Here is a 24055-nt window from a genome sequence, read left to right as displayed (position 1 = left end):
GCGATAAAACACTACAGTCCTCTGTAGCACACCCTTGTGTTGTCTGTAATAGTGTTGTCCCGGTACTGGAGTTTTAAAAAATGTCCAATTCCCGCTAACATTTAAGCGCCGCTGAGCACGCTCACAAACACTGCTGATTAGCCATAGTATTCACCATGGGCTCAACAAAAATGACTGTGATTGGCAGTGAAGGTCATCAGTTTACCGCTCTTCACCGAGTGCAAACACAGATACACGGACATTGGAGCGTTTAAAGCTGTGAAGATCAGTCGATTCATCAGCGGATCCCTCGTCTGTGTTTGTGCTCTGTAAACATCAGTGAAGTGCGGTCGGTGAACTGATGACCTTCACGGCCAATCACAGTCATTTCTTTTGAGCACGTGAACACAATGGCAAATCAGCGCTGTGTAAGAACGCCATCAACAGTGCATCAAATGTTAGTGGGGAATGGTTTTTATTTATTTCAGTACCAAAATTCAGTATAGTGACATGTCTAATATAGTGAAAAAAATCAGTTCAATAACTCGAGTTTGATAAATGGCATCTAAAAAGAGTGTTTGGGAAAAAAAAACATTAGCTAAGTAATGCCATTTCCCATGACTTATCTGAAAGTGAGGTCCAATATCCCTTTTCAATTTGACTATTCATTCAGAACGGACCTTTGAGTCACTCGGAAGGCGGTGAAAGTATAAATTTGTGTCGATTTCTCTTCGCTGATAAGATATACAGCCAGGTACACAACATTCCTGTGTGACTCAGGCGAGACTTCCGGGTTTCTTCCCACCGCAGCCTCGATTTCGCTGTTAAAAATGGCGGCCACGTGAAATCAGTCTATGCATCGTTGCCCAATCTGGCCAATCACAGACGTTTCTGTTGTGCTCCTGCAGAACAGCCATTCAGCTCATGCTGATATGCTCTCTCATTGGCTGCAGCTCGTCACTACATCTGCCCGCACGTGGGGTTGAGTCGGCTGACTGCTCTGGAATATTCAGCATGCTATATATTGGATTTCCGTCTGTGAGGTGTTGGCGTTGCATCAGCGAGCCTCTTTGATGCATTGTTCAGTAGTTTGCACATAAAGACTGCCGAGCACAGGCAGATTTTTCCCCGATCTTTCGGCGAGCTCATTAACTTCCAAATCAGACTCAAATCAGGCTTAAAATCTTGTAGTGTGAACTGGGCTTTACATGTGATTTCAGACTGAACATTCAAAGTACCATGGTAAACAAGATAGGGAGCATGACACAAATTGTCACTGAACGAATGTGCGAATAAAAAAAACTAAATTTATGTCATCAGTCTCAGTGTAGATAAATGTCTGATAGACAAAACATCAGTAAACGGCGCTATTCCGAGGTGAAGTTAGATGTATATTCACATTGGTTCATTTTTTTAACAATGACAGCCTGTGACGTGCTCCCTATATTCAGGGTTCCCACGCTTCTTGAAAGTACATAAAAGTATTTGAATTTCAGACAAATGGATTCAAGGCCTGTAAAGTACTTTTAAAAACAAATACGGGTCATTTAAAAGTGCTTAAAAATTGAAATAAGATTTGTTTATGGTTTTATTTCAACAAATGTACTCAGTTGTCAAAATCAGAATGCAATAACTGACAAAGTCTTAAATAAAAAATCTTACAATTTAATCTTGTACAATAACATTGACAAATAATGCACATTTAATCAATATTTCAGAAACCACATTTGAATATAACCAATATTGAATATGACATTGAGTTGGGATTTTTAATGTAAATACAGTAAAGTACAGTAAAGATTTTCATGGCGCTACATACTGTATGCTGGGGTAGCCTTACAAAGGTGTTTTATTTAAAACAAATGGTGCTTTAAAAAGTACTTGAAAGTCCTTGAATCTGCTGTTCATGTAAGTGTGGGAACCCTGTATATTGTTTAACATGCTACTTTGAATATTTGGTCTGAAATAGCATGTAAGCATGGCTTGGTAATAAGTGTAATTCCTGCACCCCGCTGGCCAACCACTAAGCACACAGTAGTCACTTTTAGGGCTGTGCGATTATTCGAAATCAAATCGCAATCATGATTTGAAACGCCGTGATATGGAATGTATATGTGTTATTTAATTTCCCCTGCCCAGAGCAAATGCGTGACTGCCGTCTGTGTGTGACAGTCTTACTAGCCAGTAGAGTGACGCTTTCATTCTGCCCACTCAAAACTTTTCAATCTGCCTCTTATCAGCCATGTTAGTTTGCTGAGTGTTCTGTATTTTTATAGTTATGTTTTTTTTGTTTGTATAGTAAGCTACATTATCTTCCTAATTTGAGTTGAACTTATTTACAGAAAAGTAAGGTCATTTTATTTGTGCTTACTGTTTGCTCTAGAAAAAAATGTTTATTTTCTGAATATTTAAACACAAATTTGAATAAATGTTTAAGTAAGTTAATATCTTTTCTGTTTCTTTTTTTTAAACTAACACTCACCACATTTTAGCAGTAAGAAGCTACGATACAGATTATTGAGCTGAAGCTTGACCACAAAATTAAATCACAATCGCAATATCTGTCAAAAAATAGCAGTTAGTTATTTTCCCGAAATTGCACAGCCCTAGTCGCTTTAAGAGAAAGCATGTGAGAGAGTGAAGCCAGTGATCTTTGCATGCATGAAATATTGCATATTACCACAAGTTTTGCTTGCTAAACAACTGAAAACGTGCTAGATATAATACAATATTTCGTTGGGAATTGTAGTATTATAAAGTGCTATGATGTTTTCGACAATGTTTTCTATTGTCGTCATTAAGGTGCGGGTTCGTAATTTCAGAAGACGTGGCTTTGGATGGCAGGGGAGGTACTTTGTTTTCAAAGATATTGTGCTAATGGATAGCATTTTGGCAGATCACCTACTGCACCTTTAAGAACTGCTGACGTACCTGATATATGTGTTATATGGTTTAGTTAATTTTTCCATTTTTACTTGATTATTTGCATACTTTTAATGTTGCAGAATTTGTATCGAATATCGATATTTTTTAAGGTATCATATCGGAGTTGGAAATTCCAGTATCAGCAGGACAACACTAGTATGTAACATGAAATTGGTCACTTGTAAAGTTACATTGTTAAAAAGCTACAGTTACATTGTAAAAAGCACTATAGAAATAAAGATGCATTAAGTTTAGGGCTGCACAATATATAATTTCTGCATTGATATCACAATGTGATCGTTCGCAATAGTTGCATCGAATTGAATTTGTATTGTAGTTTATTATTTGCTTGTGTTTTTGAGGGCTGCAACTGTATAATGATTATAAAAGCATTCAGCAATAAGAAATTCTACTCTTTGTAAACTTTATTAATTATTTTTTATGTTTATTATTTAATTACTGTACCTGAATTATGCTAGGCTCGGAAATCATTAAACACTTTTTATTTCAATTGTATGTTTTTCTCCAGTTGTATCCATCTATGCCTCTTTATTAGATTTTACGCTGATGCATTCCCACTAAGAATCAATCTAAAATATCAATTCATTATAAACAGAGCTATTCAAGTCATCTAGTAAAATTGCATTCATATACAGTTGAAATCAGAATTATTATACCCCTGTTTAAATTTTTTGTAAATATTTCCCAAATGATGCTTAACAGAGCAGTTTTCTTCTGAAGAAAGTCTTATTTGTTTTATTTCGGCTACAGTAAAATCAGTTTTGAATTTTTTAAAAAACATTTTAAGGTCAAAATTATTAGCCCCTTTAAGCTATATATTTTTTTCAATAGTCTACAGAACAAACCATTGTTATACAATAACTTGCCTAATTACCCTAACCTACCTAATTAACCTAGTTAAGTGTTTAAATGTCACTTTAAGAATAATTCTAGTGTCTTGAAAAGTATCTAGTAAAATATTCTGTACTGTCATCATGGCAAAGCTACTATAAATCAGTTATTAGAAATTAGTCATTAAAACTATTATGTTTAGATATTTGTTGAAAAAAAATCTTCTCTCCGTTAAACAGAAATAAACAGGGGGTCTAATAATTCAGTGGGCTACTAATTCAACTGTACATTGCAGAATAACAAAATATCGCAATGTTAGATTTTTCCAATATCGTGCAGCCCTAATTGAATTGAATTGAATTGAAGAGCTGGGAAAGTTAGAAAATTCATGAGGAAAGTTCTTGATAAGTGCTTAAATTTGACTTTGGAAAATGTGTAAGAAAGTAAAGATTTTTTTTGGTATTAAACAATTGGTGTGCTTGCATTTTATGTTGTGTCTTCTGTAAATTGTGATAGAAATGAATAATAGCCATAATCTTTGCCCATGTATTGTACAATATAATGCAGTGTTTCCCAACCCTGTTCCTGGAGGCACACCAACAGTACATATTTTGGATGTCTCCATTGTCTGACCTATTCATTTCAGGTTTTGGAGTCTCTTCTGATGTTATGATAAGGTGATTCGGGTGTGTTTGATTAGGGAGAGGTTGAAAATGTGGACTGTTGGTGTGCCTTCAGGAACAGGGTTGGGAAACACTGATATAATGCATGTATATGGATGGTCATAATAAATCTAGAATAGATCAAATGTCTTTAAAACAATAATAAAGAGGAATTCCATGCAAATGTCAAACTTGCTATGAAAATAAAATCCACTGAATCTTCAAAGTTTTCACCAAAATACGGAAAAATTTTAAGCAAGTCTTTTTCAATACTTTAGAAACACTAAGAAATGTATCTGTCAGTGTTTTCAGGCTATTATATTTGATTTACCAAAGTCAGACAAGTGGCAATTTCACATCGGTCACATCCATAACGGAGAGATGCCATGCCACATCCATAACACTTTTTCCTTATAAATGCAAAAATATTAAATTAGTCAATCATTTTTGTTCTATAAAGAGCCATATTTTATCCTTTTGATTAAAACTATTTCTTTTGGGTTGTGCAATTTAATTCACAGAATTTTTATGAAGTATTTTGTATACTGTAAACTTGCATACTTTTTTGGTCACATCCATAACACATGTTTATTTTCCTCATATAAAGTACAAAACATGTTTACAGATTAATATTTTCCTGGTCCCTTAACTCTGTTGTCAGTTGTTCTGGAAAGTATAAACAGATGTTTCAATATAATATTAATATATGCTTAATATGTGAATTTATGTTTTGAGTTTTTACTGCAAATGTCACATCCATAACGCTGGAATTGCTCTAATACAGATAATTATATTTTTGCTGTATTTATATTATGCTGTTGCTGCAAAAGCTCTTCCTTATAGTAAGCTATAATTACCGAGTTCAGCTGTTTAGTCTTGTTTTGTAATTAAGAACTGACTAAAGACTGTTCTAGTCCAGATGTTCTGCTGTCCCACAGGTGTGCCGCTCTGCCTGAGTAAATCACTGTTAGTCATAATGATCTAATGCAGAACACTGTGAGCTTTGCTTGGTTACAGGCTCCGGCTGCGGCTTTGAGCTCCTCGCACAATCTTTTCTATTCCTTGAGTTGTTGCCATGGATACAGGAAGGGAACCCCAGGATATAATGAACAGTAGATTCCATACAAGGAATGTTTATCCTAGGGAAAAAAAACCTGCTGCTAGAGATCTATGAGCAGAATCCTCATCTTCTTGCTGTTGGCTTTCTATGGACACTCCAGAGACTCATTTGCTGGAGGGTGTGCATCAATCCATCTCTGTCTTGTGTTCCTCTCAGGTTTCTTTCCTGTGTGTTGCTGTACCCTGAGGGTCCGACCCTCCTCGTCCTCTCTCTCTCCGCTGGACCCTATGGAGGAGTAGCTCTTGAGTGACAGGCACAAGAACCAATCGAACGGCAGGAGGAGAGTCAGACTGCAGAGAGGATGTCGTCTATCCGGAACCAGACTCCTCACGGTCTGAAGCAGATCGGGCTGGAACAGATCTGGGATGATTTGCGTTCAGGGATACAGCAGGTGTACACCCGCCAGAGCATGGCCAGGTCACGCTACATGGAGCTCTACACGTATCCTTCCTTGTAGACATATGCCGATATTCAGTAATAACTGTGATAATCATCATGAACAATATTGATATCAAGGGCACTTTAAGACAATGTGAATAATTTTTTATTCAACTTTGAGTGTCTCAAAGGAACACTCCACTTTTTTTTTTGGAAATAGGCTCACTTTGCAAGTGCCCTAGAGTTAAGCCATGGTCAGAGTTTGACCATTTTTGAATCCATTCAGCCGATATACGAATTTGACGTAAGCGATTTTAGCTTAGCTTAGCATAGATCGTTGAATCTAAGAAAATAGTTTTCTTATTTTGACCCTTCTGTGCATACATTGTGTACTACAACTGAGGGAGTTGCTATTTTCAAGGTCAATATGTCAAGGAACTACAGTACTGTGTAGCGGTATTTGGCTAATAAAATGGGTTGAGTGCCAACCCCACTACAGTTACTCAAATAATTCCATTAAATATAAATAAATTTAACAAATGTATGATTTAATCAAATAAACCAAAATCAAATGTTCACTCGATCAAATCAAGATATTAATAAAGGAGGAAAAACGAAGCAAAATAGCTTTAGCTTTAACACATTATAGTTCAACTTATCATAAACAAACTTAAATTTCCAGGCCCAGGCACAATATTAATAGCCTTTACTATACAATCAACGGGTGATTCAAATACAACATTAATCTCCATAAAGATGCAAATCAAGTAAACTCAAAATATGCAAAGCCAATCGTAATATAATTTACATACAAACAAATAATAATAATGTCAAGCCAAAAATCCTCACACATTAATGAATTAAGATAACTCGATATTACAAGCTTAAAGTAGGTTTTCCATTTGTGCACGCTGAAACAACTGAGTAATCAATACACTTCGAAATATCTCTCCAGTTTGTATACGTTAAAGTAGATTTTTCCATTTGTGCACACTAAAACAACTGTGTAATCAATGCACTTTGAAATGTCTCTCCAGTTCGTTTATGTTCAACTAAATTTTTCCATTTGTGCACACTGAAACAACTGAGTAATCAATACACTTCGAAATGTCTCTCCAGTTCGTTTACGTTAAAGTAGATTTTTCCATTTGTGCACACTGAAACAACTGTGTAATCAAAGCACTTCGAAATGTCTCTCCAATTCGTATACGTTAAAGTAGATTTTTCCATTTGTGCACACTAAAACAACTGTGTAATCAATGCACTTCGATATGTCTTTCCTACCATGTTCTAAATTAATTTTTGAACATATAAATTACCAAATAAGCATACAAACAATATGTGCTTGAATTCGAAACTCATAACGTTATTCAATTTAAAGAAAAAGATAAAACATTTCGCCTCAGAATAAGAATGACCAGCATGAAAACATATATTTTCACAGCAACTGGGTTTGAAACAAGCAACCGTGCTCTCCGCAAACACAGCAACATGCCCTTGTGACCCGGAATCACCTGCATGCTCTGACTGCGTGACAATGAATGAGGGACCGAACCACCATCCAAGGCACTCTAAATAATTTCTATCAGGTGACAGTTATTATCCAATCACAAATCGGCCATATAATAATAGAAATAAAATTCTAACGACGACCGGCACAACTGTGGAATAGTCTTAGGTTACATTAGCTTTGGAAGGCTAAGACTATGCTCAAATCTATTTATCTAAAAGGTATGGAGCAAGTGCAGGGTCATTACTTTTGGGTAAACTATACCTTTAATATACAAACAGAAAATATAGGAAATATGTACACAATATAAAAAAAAAATTACTTTTGGATTTAAAAGACTAGCATCAAAAGTGTGTGTATATGAACTCTTTAGCACCAAGCAACAGCTTGAACTTTGTTGTTGAGTCTTTTCTGAAATGATGTGCTATTTAATATCAAGCATCTTTCAGCATTTCTAAGAGTTCTTCCTCAGATTTTTTTTTTTACTTCATGTTCTATCTTTCTTTTTCTCTGTCATCTCATATTGCCTATACATATTGTAGATAATATTCAGGTCTGGACTCTGTGGAGGCCATTTCATCACTGTCTTTTTCATCAGCTGTTCCTTTCCAAATATGATTTCATTACATTAGCAGTGGGTTTGGGGTCATTATTATGCTGAAAAATAAAACTAAGTAAAAAAAAACAAAGTAGGTGCTTTCTAGTAGGAATTACATGACCAATTAAAACCTGTATGTACTTTTCAGCATTCACAATCCCATCAATTCAGGCAATTTTGACAACAGCTCTGGCAGAAATGCAGATCAAAGAAAGAAACTCTTTTTAACTCTTTCATATATCTTAAAAAATTTGACTCAGCAAATCTAACTAGAACCCATATTTTCTGGTTGTATTTTAAAAGAGAATGAGAAGTAATATATAATGTCATTATAACCCAAATGTCCATGATCATTTTGCCAGAATGAGAGTATAGTTTCTAGCCGAATTAATCTTTAAAATTGCCTTTAAATGAACTCAGAAGAGTCAAGCTTTATATAGAAATATTATCAAAACCCTTTAAAAAAAATTTGAACAAAATGCTAATGGTCTAATCCCATTCAATGATTTGTGCTAAGCTAGAAGTGCTCTCGCTAGACCCGGAGATCTGCTGAATGGATTAAAAATGATTTAACTTAACTGATTAACTCCAGGGTAGTTGAGGGTAAATGAGCCTATTTCCAAAAAAAGTGGAGTGTTCTTTTGAGAATATTCGGATTGCTGTATTGGCATTGGTTGTTCATCACAGCACCAAATGCTTAATAGGCGATTTGTTTTCAACTTTTCTCACGTTAATCTGGCCTATGATATAAAATACTGTAGGCTATTATACTTGTAGGACATTTGTTTGTTAACTCTGTACTAGGGTTGTCATGATACTGGAATTCGGTACCAATCGATAGGCCCACACAGAATCTGCATGCGCAGAATTCCGCAGATTTTTAGCCCATCATTAATTATGTTTATTTAATTAAGTAAATGTGTGTAAATCTATATTTATTCAGTTTTTTAAAAAATTACAGTAATATTATTGACTAATATAAGAATGTTCATCTGATTTATGTACAATGCAGTTTTGTAAAGTCTCATTTTCTGTCTTTTAGTAGATATATTATATCAGAGACTTGCTTTGTTGTACCAAATGAAGTGAATCTAATTGGATTTGCATTTTAAACATTATATAAAAGTTAAAAAGATCGATACTGAAGTTTTAAAAACGTCCATTTCCCGCTAACATTTGAGCACTACTGAGCACGTTCTTAAACAGCGCTGATTTGCCATTGTGTTTACATGCTCAACAGAAATGACTGTGATTGGTCGTGAAGGTCATCATTTCACCAAATTCATCGCTGTTTACTGAGTGTAACCTCAGATATGAAGGCACTGGAGTGTTTTAAAGATGCGAAGATCAGCTGGTTCATCTATAAGCTGACTTATGAATGGTCTGCTGATAAATCATGGCTTTGAAATGCTCCAGTGTCCCTGTATCTGTGGTTTCACTCAGTAAACAGTGGTGAGTTCGGTGAACTGATGAGCTTCACGCCCAATTACAGTCATTTCTGCGCTCATGTTAGCGGGAAATGGCCGTTTTTAAAATTAAAGTATTGATTGGTACCAAATTCTAGTATCATGACAAAACTGGTCTGTACAGCAAGGTTTTATTTGGTAGCATCAGTAAACTGACTAAAGTCAATGTAGTGACAACTAAAAAAGCATTTATTGATCTTAGGTTATGTTGTTTTCTTAACTAAGGCCTAATAATGCCTTTATTTTTCTTATTAAATTGAGGTAATAGGTAATGAAATTCAATTGTATTTATTTTCACTGTTGATTTCAATGCATTAAATAACGCTTACTAATGAGATTTTATTATAAAGTGTTACCTATTGTACATTATCTTTTTTTTGCGGTTTAAATTAGATTAAAACACTTATTTACTCTGAACATGTATATACAATAAAGCAGTACATTAAGTATTTTTTATAATTTTACCTATAAAAAGGTAATCTTTTTAACAGCTTAGGTTAGTATTGTCATAATACCACATACCATACACCAAAGTTTCTTTGATACTGTCAAAAGTCTATTTATTTCATTGTAGTGTATTTGTTTATTTTATTGAAAGAAGTTATTGGTGTCTGTTGTGTCCTTAACGTGTTGTTTTACAGTCATGTGTATAATTATTGCACTAGTGTGCATCAGTCGAGTCACCCCCACGGTGGAGGCGCCCCCCCGTCCAAACCTTCAAAGAAAACCCCCACACCTGGAGGAGCTCAGTTTGTGGGGCTGGAACTCTACAAAAGACTGAAGGAATTTCTCAAGAATTACCTTACAAATCTGCTAAAGGTAGATTAAAAGAATAGGCTCTGTTGGAAAGACTGGAGTCAGTATGGTTTTTTTTGATTAAAATACAATTTATCAAACAAGTTAATTAAAATTTGTAAGTATTAAAATGTTTTTGAAGATTTTCATGTGATTAGCTGAATTTTCATCATCATTACTCCAGTCTTCAATGACACACGACCCTCAAAGATAATAATAATATGCTGATTTGATGATTAAAGGGGTGGTCCACTATGATATCATATGTTAAAGTTTAGTTAATGTGTAATGTAGCGGTGTGAACATAAACAACATCACACGCAAAGGGAGACATTAGCTTTTACAGAGTTAGCTTAGCAAAGCCTACATAGAACCAAGTTTGGGGGCTACAAAAAATACATTCGGGCTAGTGAGACCACAAACGCTTCAGGTTACGTGCATTTACCGTGCGCAGTGAAGGGGCGCTGCCAGAGACGCTGTAATGCTGTAAATTAGCAGAAAAAGCTAAAATGTCTCCAAGCACTACAATTTCCACAGAGCTTCCTCTGTTTCTGTATATTGGCTTTCAAAGGACACGACACAAAGAGAGAGGTGCTTACAGTTAATTTTAATTATGTTACAGAGAATTATAAAAAATATATAGCTAACATTTGACAAAGGACAGCTTAAAATATCTTTCTCAGTTCAGTGCTGATTTCAGCTAAAAACTCCTCCAGCCATAATAGCAGAAGCTGCGGATTGTTAGCCACAATCTGTAAGTATTTTTATTTGTTAAAATAGATCTATTACATGCATAGTTTCTAGCTTTAGCGGTATGTTGTAGCAAGGATGTAAACAATGGGAAATGCTGTTTGGCACTGTTAACAATTTAGCTACAAATTCATATTTATCAGTCAAGCCGCTGTAAACACCCACAATCTTCAGCAGCGCTATATTTTCTCTCTATGCAGACGCTTTCCTTGCATTCTAACGTTACATCTCAAATAACGAACTCGCAAAGGATATGTTAGCGTTTCATATTACTTACACATGCTTATTAGAATAAATATGAAAGACACTTGTCAGATTGTATTTTAGAGAGCAGGCGTGAAGCTCACCTGTGTCTTTTGTCATTTTCTGTGATTCAGGCACAAACCAATACAGCTAACAGCTACTCTGACTGAGAGTGTTTGTTTACACAGTGCAAAAGAGTGTGCTTGTACGGGCGTGACTCTTTTCCTGGTGCACGGATCCGATCCATGAATCCACAGCACATTATGTTAGCTGACCAATCAGAGCCTCTCGAGGGCTGGCTTTTGGAGGAACTAGGAAATATGACAGTCGTTTACATGTTAGCAGAGTAGCTGTATATGATCAAAGATATATGAAAAAATAACGTAATTTTCTACAAATGAAGCACAAGCACACATTGCTTTTCATCTTAAACACAGCCAAGCCTTAAAAATACATTCTGGACCACCCCTTTAAGAGACATTTTGTATTGTAATCAGTATTAAATATAGTTGTAGTGGTTAATATTTATTTTGACGAATAATAGTTCAGAATATAATCATTTCTAAAACTTTTTTATATTTAAAAGGTATTTTTTATAGCATTGTGAATGTTTATCCAGTCACCCTTTTTACTGTAATGCTTAAATGCTAATTTTGTTTATGTCTTTCAGAAAACATTTATTGAGACCAAACTTTTGAATGGTAGTGTGTTTAATAGAGCTTATGAGAAATCCAATTGTACTTCAAGACAATTACTATAAAATGTGATTTGGTTCACACACATAAAGGAACATTTGATGCAAATTTATGCACCCTCAATCCATCCCTAGTGGATATTTTTCTTTTTTATCAACAGTAAAATATTAACGAAGATTTTTAGTTGAAACTGGAAAGTGCAAGAGCATACAGATACACATACAGGGCAAACCTAATTAATACACACGCCTCCTGGTTGATGCATTAAGGTCTTAAAGTGATTCGTTTACAACAAACTGAACTTTATTTATAACACAATTACATTAATCCACAGTCTTGAGTGTTCACGACAGTCTGGAGTGCAAGTTTCTATGCCATGATGTACATTTGGGTGCAAATGCACATATGCTGATGCCGTTTCTTTACAGTATAAAGAAAGATGTATGCATTGTTGTAAGTGTACATACTTGTCGGTGTATACATTTGCACCCATGCATAAATTGTGCCTCGGGAAGCTTGCGCTCAGGATTGTTTATCAAGGCCATTATAGACCAGTTGTACCTAAAAGGCTGCTTTAGGAAACACTGGTTTAACGTGAACCCCCAGTGAACAGACAAAATATTTGTCTGTTGTGGTCAGGATGGAGAGGATCTGATGGATGAGAGTGTTCTGAAGTTCTACACGCAGCAGTGGGAGGATTACCGGTTCTCCAGTAAAGTACTCAATGGGATCTGCGCTTACCTCAACCGCCACTGGGTGCGCAGGGAGTGTGACGAGGGCCGCAAAGGCATCTATGAAATCTACTCTGTAAGTCTTCATCATTACAGCATCATTTTATTAGCATCTTTTCAGTTCATATTGTATGACTTGGGATTTTTGACTTTTGTTTCAGCTGGCTTTGGTGACGTGGAGAGAATGTTTGTTTCGGCCTTTGAATAAGCAGGTAAGATTAGACACAGGAAAGATGTCATATTGAGCTAAATGATCTTAAATTGGTGGTCAATCTGCTATTTTTAAGCTCCGAAATGAGTTCATGCTGTAAGTTTATCTTTATTCCACAACGGTGTTGGATATAGAGTGGGGAAAATAAGTATTGTACGCTTCATGTTTTTTCCTGGGAATAATATCTCTAAAGGAGATGTTGACATAGAATTGAACCAAATTTTGGTAAAAACCCAAACAATACAAACATAATTAAACAAAACATAAAATGTAAAAGTTGAGTGTAATGACAAAAATGACACAATGGAGAATGTACTGAACTACTGAAATGCATTTAATACTTTATATAAAAGGCTACAGATGCCTCATCATATTAAATCTGATTTTTAGTTTGTATTTTCTATTGGACTCAAGTCAGATGATTGGCTGGGCCATTCTACAGCTTGATTATCTTTCTCTAAAAGTGTTTGAGAGTTTCCTTGTCTGTGTTTTAAATCATTGTCTTGCTGAAACGTCCACCCGGGTTTCATCTTCATCCTGATAATGTAGATGTTGGACTGAAGCAGCTCATTCATTTACACTGAGGATAGGTAGAGGGTTGCTGAAAAACTACTAAGAGATTTCAGCTGCTGTCTGGGCTTTCACTGCATTTCTACACCTCCCTTTTCATGTGTTCAATCCTTTTTTTCCCTGCGTCATTTCATTTTATTACATAACTTCATTTGTAAATGAATTAGTTTGGTTTCATTGCATATATTGATTTCTTTGATTGTTTCCAAAAGCAGGTGAAATTTTCAAGTCAACACCACCTTTAGAAATATGTTTTCTGAGAGGATTGGTGACGATTACTTATCTCCCCCATCTGTAGTTACTTTTTAAAGTAATATATTACACAGGTTGTCTGTGGGGTCATAAAATGTCTTAAATTTCTGAAACAATTTTAGGTTTTAAACAGTCTTGAATTCACTGAAATGTTGTCTTGTGTGTCATAAATCATTTAAAATGGGTCTTAATTTTTCTTTGTCAATGTAAAGCTTCATTATCTGGGTATCCACCAACAATACATCTCAATAAAACTTTAGCAAACTTCCATTTATAATGCTATTTACCAATATGGTTTAATTATTTTCGTTATAATAATTTAAAAAAATGTTTTTTATGTATTTATAGACCATATATAGTGAGGATACTGACCTGTACAGACTGTTGTGCATACTTTTAGGCCCAATCCCAATTCTACCCCTTAGCCCTTAGTGAAGGGGTAGGGGAGTCCCAATTCTCTTTAGCTTGAAGGCGTAGGGCTAAGGATAAGGGATAGATACCCCTCCAAAGGAAGATTTTTCAGGACCACACTCGAAACCAAGGGGTAAGAAAAATTCCCAGAATACACCAGTTAAAACGGCAGCTTAACTGCACCCAGAAGTCAAGAGATGCACAATTAGTATTTTTTGTAATTTTTTCGACAAACACACAAATGCCTTAATGTATAAACAACAGCGTTCGTGTTTTATTGTCTTGAAAAAAAAAACCTAAAAAATAAAACCCGATAAATTTCGCTATCTATTATTTCTAAAAATAACTCCTGTAAAGTCGTCCCACAACATACTTTCACATCTGTCACTCGATGACACCGGAATCCCCTGTCAGAAGAGTCTAGTCACTGGGAATGACCTTTTTACAGTGTCTGCTTTAATGTTGATTTTGTGTTTGCGTAGGTGAATATGGCCAGGGTGTAAATGCACAGTACAGTTACGATCTTGTTGCCCCATTAGATCGTTATGATAACATGATATTTTCGCCTTCAGTGATTTCCTGAAGATAAATACTATCAAATAACGCCTCTGGAATAACTACAGCAGTCGCGATTGCAATCTCATATGAAGCTCACGATGACATATGATGACGTGTGCAGGTGATATAGTGTGTCCCGTTTCTTAGGGGTAAATTTTGAAGCCCTTCCCCTTCACACTCTGTTTCAAGGGCGAAGTGGTACAAAAATAGGATGGGGTCTTAGGTAATTATAGCTTTTAAAACTTGTTTTTTTGTGTTGGAAATCATGTGAATGTATACAACTAGAGTTTTGACACATTACTTAAAATACGTGACTAAGAAATGACAAATTATCCGACCAATAAGGCCATTCGAAAAAATCCTTAGCATTTAGCTAAGAAAAAAGAAATGTTATTAATAAAAGTCTTAAATAGGCCTTAAAGTCTTAAATTTGACTTTTAAACAACAATTTTTTTGCAATCTTAAGTCACTTAATAAAAAGTTAAGAAATGTATTTAGTTGACTTTTTAGGTTACAGTTATTTTATGTTGTAATTTAAAAAAAAATCTTTTTTTTTTTGAAGATTAAGATAATTTAACATTTTAATGTTTTATTTTTAAAAGTAACTTTACCCAACATTTTACTACACCACTGCTTCCTTTCTCCAAAACTGTCTTTTTGATTTCAAGAAAGCCACTCCCTCAGAAATACACAGTTGGCTCTGATTGGTCAGCTGGTCCAGTGTGTTCCGATTTGCTGACCATCATGCCAGGGGCTGTTTTAGGGGTTGTGTTGTCACAAACCCAGGAAGATAGCCTTTTGTTTTAGGCCTTTAAAACAAATTCAGTCCAAAAAAATCTACTTGCATTCAGCTTCAGGTGTTGTAACTTTGAAGATTTTTTTAATGCTCAAACAGCAACATTACACACTAACTAACTCTTTACTTACTAACTTGCACATAATTTTAACTAACTGTAGTTAAATAATCAAGGACTCCTTTAACGTGAATATTATTTTGGTTTCTTTAATTTTTAGGTCACAAATGCAGTGTTGAAGCTGATTGAGAAGGAGAGGAATGGAGAAACCATCAACACTAGACTCATCAGTGGAGTGGTTCAGTCCTACGGTATTGCAGATTTTATTTATTGTTGGTTTGTTCAAGCGTGTGTTTAGATGCAGTGTTGCTCAGTGTTTCTCTCCATTTCTCCAGTTGAGTTGGGTCTCAATGAGGATGATGCCTTCGCTAAAGGGCCGACTCTGTCTGTCTATAAGGAGTACTTTGAGACTCAGTTTCTGGCCGACACCGAGCGCTTTTACACCAGGGAAAGCACAGAGTTCCTGCAACAGAATCCTGTTACTGAGTACATGAAGAAGGTGAGGACAAAATAGCTGGACATGCTGTAAATAAATAATAATTGAATGCTGTGTACTTTTATAGACCATTTTGGGGGGATGTAAACAAAAACAATGGCCCCAATGTATTTCCGATTTTACATTTTTAATTTCTATAGCTTCCAAGAATCCAAAAAGAACCACATGTTGTTAAATATTGTTATGATAGCTGTTTTAACATTAAGTTATGATTGAATTGACTCTTGTAACAGTTATGAAGTAGTTTGATAACAAGCAGGAAATGTTCATGGGCCAATGACATGACCACATTGAAAAATAAATGGTATATAAATGTGTAGGTGGTGTTAAAAAAAGAGCTAATCATTATTTTTGTGGAAAGGTTTGCATTTTAATGAATGCTATTTATTACGCATCTGGAGTGCTAATTGCTCATTAACAGAAGTTGATTTATTGATTGTTATTTTAAAACATGGTTGGATGGATCTGACAATGGCCAATTAATTTCATGGAATATTTACTGCTAAAATGTGCTTAGTACACCCCTCACAAATCTCTCATTTAAATTAGTATTTTCTATGGGATGCTTTACAATTTTATATGGATATAAACCATTTTAAGAGATGTAAACAAAAATAATGGTCCTAATGTATTTTCTGTTTTATATTTTTAATTTCTATAGCTCCCGAGAATTTAAGAAGAGTCATATATTGATAAATAATGTTATGACAGCTGTTTTAACATTACGTTATGATTGAATTGACTCTTGTAACAGTTATGAAGTAGTTTGATAACAAGCAGGAAATGTTCATGGGCTAATGACATGACCACATTGAAATGGTATATAAATATGTAGGTGGTGTTAAAAAAAAGAGCTAATCATTATTTTTGTGGAAAGGTTTGCATTTTAATGAATGTTATTTTTATTTCGCATCTGGAGTGCTAATGGCTTATTAACAGAAGTTGATTTATTGATTGTTATTTTAAAACATGGTTGGCTGGATCTGACAATGGCCAATTAATTTCATGGAATATTTACTGCTAAAATGTCTAATAACAAATTATATGTATTATATTATAAATTATAGTGCTTAGTACACCCCTCACAAATCTCTCATATAAATTAGTATTTTCTATGGGATGCTTTGCAATTTTATATGGATATAAACTATTTTAAGGGATGTAAACAAAAACAATGGTCCTAATGTATTTTCTGTATTATATTTTTAATTTCTATAGCTCCCGAGAATTTAAGAAGAGCCACATATTGTTAAATAATGTTATGACAGCTGTTTTAACATGAAGTTATGATTAAATTTCCTCCTGTTACAGTTATGAAATAGTTTGATAACAAGCAGAAAATGTTCTTGGGCCAATGACATGACCACGTTGAAATGGTTTGTAAATTTGATTAGTTTTTCCTGAGGCCAAATCTGGCACTAATCTAACTAAATAACTTAACAGTCCAAACATGTATAGCCTAAATGTATATGTTAGGGGAAAATATTAAATAAACATTTTGAAAAGAGCAAAAATCACGAGAAGCATAAAATATCAGAAATGTTGTAGTTTGTAATTATTTACTTTGCAATATTTTGCATGAATTTAAATGTATTATCTTTTTTATTTCTAAAGATGTTCTGTGACTAAAATATTATTGGAATAAGTATACTCGTTTAATCAATCTGGTTTGTTCAAAATATTCACTGAGATATCGATAATAATATTAATTTTTAAAATGTGGTGTACTCATTTATGCTGAGCACTGTAGGTCAAATTACTGTCGGTATTATGCAATGATACATTTAGTTAGATTTTCATTATAAAATGTTTTAATTGCTCAATTATAATAGTCACTTTACAATTTGTGCGCTCATAGAAATACACTTACTAATAGGTTTAGTTGTAATTTTGCACATTTATTGTCCAACACACTTTTGATCAAAATGCATATCGTTGCAATGCTCGTGTTATTGTGCTCCAGCTGTCTGTCACACATGCACATTTATGAATTTTAGTGAAAAATTGTTTTCAGATTGCTCATGCACCACAACAGCAAAATAGAAAATACAGTGGTCCCTCGACATAACGCGGTTCACCTTTCATGGATTTTTTTTTTTTTGCAGCCCATTGTGTTCTGTGTCCAAATTGGCTGTACATCGATGTCAATCAATCTTCGTGTCTCGTACAGTACAGAATGTCTTCAGCTTGCCATATTAACATAAATCTTCGGTCGCTAGCAGTGTGAGATTCAACAAAGATGCAAAAAGAGTTGTAACTCTCCGCAGCACGACCATCGTAAAGGGGTGACCCACCAGAAGCACCGCACCACACAGCGAAAGGCAAACATAGGTTTTAGGGTACGCACATCGGCGTCACAAGTCGCCGGCTGTCTGCAGTGCCCAGCTACGACTCGGCACACTGTTCATATTTCTGCCATGCCACAGAGCTCCATCTGAGTCATTTCATTTTTAATAACATGTGAATGTGCGCGTCCGTGTTTACTTCCAACTGTCATGTGCGCGGTGTATCCGCTGTGACCCTTTAAGAATGGAGTCTGCTTTCGCTTTGTAGATCAGTGACAGCTTTATGAACCTTTTGCTGACCGTGAAGAATGTTTGCGCCTGACAACAGGTTTTGACTGGTTTCATTCTATAATACTGGATTTATCTGAATTTTTAGAGTGTTTGAACAAGAGAGAAAAGTGTAAAAACGTTAATGCCTGTCTGAGAAAAGTTTATAAAGTGAGTAGTGAGGGTTTTTACAGCCATAAAACATCTATAATAATTGTAAAAAACAAACAAAGCTGTCTAGTTCACGGATTTCACCTATCGCAGGCTATTTTTAGAACGTAATGAGGGATCACTGTATAGACTTTCTAACATTTACATTAGCCGATCTGTCGGTAGCATATCTATCTAGCAGAGCATCTCACTGCTTCAATCCATACTGGTTATGTCATCAGAAGATTATTATTTCTTTTATTCATTAAAATAGCCACAAAAAAAACAACACTCGAACACCAGTGTTATACATTTTGCTCACTTGTGTACATACATTATTCCAAATGTTTCAAAGAACGATCAAGTCCAAAGAAATTAGCTATTTTAAGTATTGTACATGCTAATGACTTCACAACATCGATTCCTCATTCGGTTTTATAGAAAACGGGTAAACCTGAAATGTATTTAGTCTGATTAAACATTGCTGCTGCTTCCTCATGTGATCACGAGCAGAAAAACCAGAAGCGGTGGACTACGGCAAAAATAAAAGCTTCACTGCTTTCTTGTCGCGTCGTAAATGTCTTTTTATCAGCAATTTCTTCAGGGCTCTTGTTTTTGCTTCTTTCAGCCTTACTCTGCTTTATACTACCATGATAATAGGTGTTGAATGCTTTAGCTTATCATCAACATTTCTGCATGAGTTCTGTGGGATGTAATAAAGACCACAACTCCCATGATTCCACACTCAGTTATACAGTCATCTAACTACACATTTGTTTGTTGTAAATACACACTCTAGTGGTGAAAATTACAAACCGTGCTTTTAATGTATGGCACAACTCATGCTAAGGACCCATTGTTTTGCACTTTCCTTGCAAACGATTAAAAATCAATATAAACAGTATTGAAAAATGTTCTAAAAGTATAATGATGTATCATAAAACTCAATATACCTCCCCGCCTTATATCAAACTGCAATACATATGGCTTTCTAGAGATCTGTCCGCACGAGTGTGGAGCTGAAGTGTTTTTGTCTGTTTTTTGCAGGCTGAGGCTCGTCTTCTGGAGGAGCAGAGAAGGGTGCAGGTTTACCTCCATGAAAGCACACAGGATGAGCTGGCCAGAAAGTGTGAGCAGGTCCTCATCGAGAAACACCTGGAGATCTTCCACACAGAGTTCCAGAACCTTCTGGATGCAGACAAAAATGAAGGTATGAAGCACAGAGAAAGCTGAATGTTAATTTATCAACACATTAGACCAGGGGCTCTCAAAGTCTCAATTTAAAGGTCCAAATCTGAATTTTCATTAATGTAATTGGTCTGGAATATAAAAATGCACACACATAAATCAACCATTAAAAATGGAAATACAAATTAAAATAAATAATAACAAAAAGTGGCAAAATGACAAGTGACACTTTATATTTTGACAATGAATTAATGACAATAAAAATGCCACACTTATTTCATGAAAAAAAATGCAAAATACAGAGCAGTCAAATGTGATGAATGGTCACCGTTTGTCTCCATCATCTGACTAAATGTTTGTTTTGTAGTGGCGTTTTACATTTCCATTCTTCACAAATCTCATTACTAGGGCCAGACAGAATCTACTAACGTTTCTTGCTATTTCTGCTAAGAATTTAGTAAAATAAATAAATAAATAAAGATTTATGCAGAATAATTGTAGAAGTAACATAATTAAACTTTAAACTTAATGCATCTTGGGGGAAGATTGGAGGTAGGGATATCAATTTTTGCAAATTCCCAGGATCGATCATCATTTAAATCAACAATCGTTCAATCGATTAATTGTTAACTTTAATAATGAGATGTCTACTTAAGTGACAAATTGTCACTTGACATAAGCATCCTCACCCAAGAAAAATGGTTTTAAATAAAAGGCTAGAAAAAACATAAAATAAGCAATGATTGATTGTTTAACATCATCATTTAATTATTAAATAGGATTACTAATATACAATAGCACCATCTTAGATGTACACACAACTAGTACATGTGTGCATCCATGAGAGGAAACAGATGAAAGGTTAAAGCAGCTTCACTTGTTCATGGCTATTGCTTCAGCTCTATCCAAATTTGGACTGTTTTTTTCACACAGTGGTTGAGATCAGCTCAATTGTCAATGAAATCATCTTTTAAACTCAAACAAAAACTCTGTAGATATCCACACCTCATCATCACAATAATTAGCTTATTCAAATTCTTTATTTTAAGCATAATTTTGAATCTGTCCCTGAAAGCCTGGCTGCATATAATTCAGCATGTTTGTGCCAGTCCGTAAGAATATTTTAGATTAATTAGTTAATTTTTGCATAATTAATAACGCGACCCATCCACAATTCCACCAACAATATACTTTTTCATTACCTGATCCGCACATTACTCATGCGGATATAACTGAGATCCACACATCGCTACAAAGCAGGGTTTTATGCATCCCCAATACACAACGTCATGATAGTAACTCTATAAGGAAACTTACTGACCCCAATGACAATTGTTTTACAGAGCAACCGAATCAATCCCAGTTTGTGTGTGTTTAGGTAGATAATGTTGAAATACTCTTAAAATCCACTGAGATGAAGTGAGCCATGTTTTTTGAGTAAGAATATGTCTCTCGGGTTCACCCTGACCCCGAACACAAGATAAGCGTGAAGATCTATCGATTATCCCTAACCCTAACGTTGTCCAATCATCTTTGAAAACGTTCATTTTCATCATTAACTTTTCTTTTCTGGAAAATAACACCCCTCACCCAACTCAATGTGTTGAAGAATGTCGCCTGATTACGGCAAACGTCTCTGTTTAAACTGTCGCTTTAATTTCAGTCCGTCGCCAAAAATACATTATAAAATTAACAAGATTATAAGATTATCACATGTTTTTGACACTTTTAAATAAACAGTTTTTAAATCCACACTTTTAATCCCTTAAACACAATTAGTGCTCTTGAAATGTCAAATGGTTTGTGTTTTCTCCCTGTCCAGATTCAGACTGAAGTACAGACTTTAAGAAACCATGCAGGTACCATGAGATTGAAATTGTCTTCTATAATGTGTTTGATCTCTGTCTGTAGATCTCGGGCGGATGTACAATCTTGTGTCGCGGATCACAGATGGATTGGGAGAACTCAAGAAGCTTCTTGAAACGCACATTTATAATCAAGGCTTGGCCGCCATCGAGAAATGTGGGGAATCTGCTCTCAATGTGAGTCTTGGTTTTGTTTGTGATGCTCATCATGCTTTAGGTTTGATCTTTCATGATTGAGCTGCTTTGAAATTGCTGATGTGCTTTTAGGACCCCAAAATGTATGTCCAGACCATTTTGGATGTTCATAAGAAGTACAATGCCCTGGTGATGTCTGCCTTCAACAATGATGCTGGATTTGTTGCTGCTCTTGACAAGGTATGGCCGTCTTTCTGTTTCATTTAGTCAAAACAGTACATCATGAGTTCAGTAGTTTTTGAAATCAAAATTTTTGTGTATTAACTGAGGCAAATATTGTATACATTTTGAGCAAAGCCATCTCAAATTGTCAGTCCTTGGAAAAGCCCGGAGGCACTGAACAATAAGCAAATTGTGGTATCTTTTAATTTAACGATATTCCAATTAAATCTAAAAATTAATACATGTGTTGCTTGAAGCATCACACACACAGAGCTAGATAGAGATATGTAAATGGATATAGATGGATGGATGGGTTTTGGGTGGGTAGGTGGATGGATAGAGATATAGATAGATGGATATAGACAGATATACAACCCCTGGCAAAAAGTATGGAATCACCACTCTTGGAAGATGCTCATTCAAATGTTTAATTGTGTAGAAAAACAAACAAACACACACGTCACAACTATTTTCATTCAACAATTCAACCTTCTGGCTGTATGAAACACTTAAACTGTAGTCATTTACAACTGCTTTTACAGATCAAACAGGAAAAAAATGTGGAAATCATTTGGAATTATCATATGGAAATTATTTGGAATCACCATGTACTTTGTAGTTTTAAAACAACTTTATCTGACTACAACCGCTAATTAGTCTGCAGTAAAAAAAGAGCATTTGCACACCTTAGTGAGATGTTGAACCAAGCTGATTGACATAACTCATGGCTCCAACACAATAGAGATGTCAGTTGAAACAAAGGAGAGGATTATCAAACTTATCAAAGATAAGATCTATCTATATGTCTGTCTGTCTGTCTGTCTGTCTGTCTATCTATCTATCTATCTATCTATCTATCTATCTATCATTCATCCATGCATCTATCTATCTTTTTAGAATTCATCCATCCGTCCAACTATCTATCTATCGATCTATCTATCACAGGGTTTCCGCAGGGTCTTAAAGTCTATAATTTAAAAATCAAAATTTTAGGCCTTAAAAATTCTTAAATTCGCTGTTCTAGGTCTTAAATATTTCTGCACAGGTCCTATTTTTCCGATGTCCATGTTGTGCTAAAACTAATGCTCATTTAAATTCTTTTTGTTGTTGTACGTGGTGTTGTAGTTCTTTATTTCACTAGTCCAATTGTAATTTGCGGTATTACTACAAATGAGACCAACATGCAATAGCCAATCAGCTTTCTGTTATTAAACTTCGTGCTCGCGTCAAATGTGAGGTCATCGCTGTTTGCAGAGGTTCGCTTTGGGTGCGCGACATGATTTTGGCCAGCGGAGCGCGTGATTTTTATTATTTTTTATTTTTTGAGTTTGACTTGAAAATAATATAAAAATAATAAAATATTATTCGTTTAAAAATCTCCACTGATATTAATGATATGACCTAGTTCCGTAAACTTTCTACTCTGTTTATCCACCTGACTTTACAGTGGGTTTCATTTGAACCCCACCCCCCTGGTCATTTTAAAGAATATCACAACGGTGAACGCGTCAAGTATAAAAGCCTTGTCCATTTCGTGAAGTGCGGCGCTAGACGAAAGTATAAATCAGACTTAAGATGTTTGTTTGTTTGTTTAATCTGTAGTTCAATGGTGCATCTAACCTGTCCTTAGTACTGTTCAATTTGAATACATTTATTTTACCACTAGTTTTGTGATTTAGCATTTTCTCTTTATGTGTATGTGCGTTTTTGATATTGTGATATAGGTCTTAAATTTAATACTTAATGGTCTTAAAAAGGTCTTTAAAAAAGTCTTAAATTTGACATTATGATATCTGTAGAAACCCTGCTATTAATGCATTTATTTATTTGTAATTTTTGCAGGTTTGTTCCTCCATAAAATGCTCCTAATGTCAACATATTTCAATT

At 35.0% G+C, this 24055-nt stretch overlaps 1 protein-coding gene across 1 annotated transcript in view; it reads left to right on the top strand.

Annotated features, from left to right (window-relative positions):
• cul1a (cullin 1a) overlaps window positions 1-24055 on the top strand; it is a 45123-nt gene that overhangs the window by 3808 nt on the left and 17260 nt on the right. The window contains exons 2-10 of the mRNA XM_056481753.1: window positions 5695-5979; window positions 10132-10309; window positions 12613-12780; window positions 12866-12916; window positions 15721-15811; window positions 15896-16059; window positions 19806-19968; window positions 21858-21988; window positions 22079-22186. Of these exons, the coding sequence (XP_056337728.1) occupies window positions 5840-5979; window positions 10132-10309; window positions 12613-12780; window positions 12866-12916; window positions 15721-15811; window positions 15896-16059; window positions 19806-19968; window positions 21858-21988; window positions 22079-22186 (1194 nt within the window). The 5' untranslated portion in view covers window positions 5695-5839. The remainder of the gene's footprint in view (window positions 1-5694; window positions 5980-10131; window positions 10310-12612; window positions 12781-12865; window positions 12917-15720; window positions 15812-15895; window positions 16060-19805; window positions 19969-21857; window positions 21989-22078; window positions 22187-24055) is intronic.

The sequence above is a fragment of the Danio aesculapii genome, chromosome 2 (genome assembly GCF_903798145.1).
Source record: "Danio aesculapii chromosome 2, fDanAes4.1, whole genome shotgun sequence".
NCBI lineage: Eukaryota > Metazoa > Chordata > Actinopteri > Cypriniformes > Danionidae > Danio > Danio aesculapii.
The sequence above is the reverse complement of the archived record's forward strand: the minus strand, read 5'-3'. Positions and strand labels throughout refer to the sequence as shown.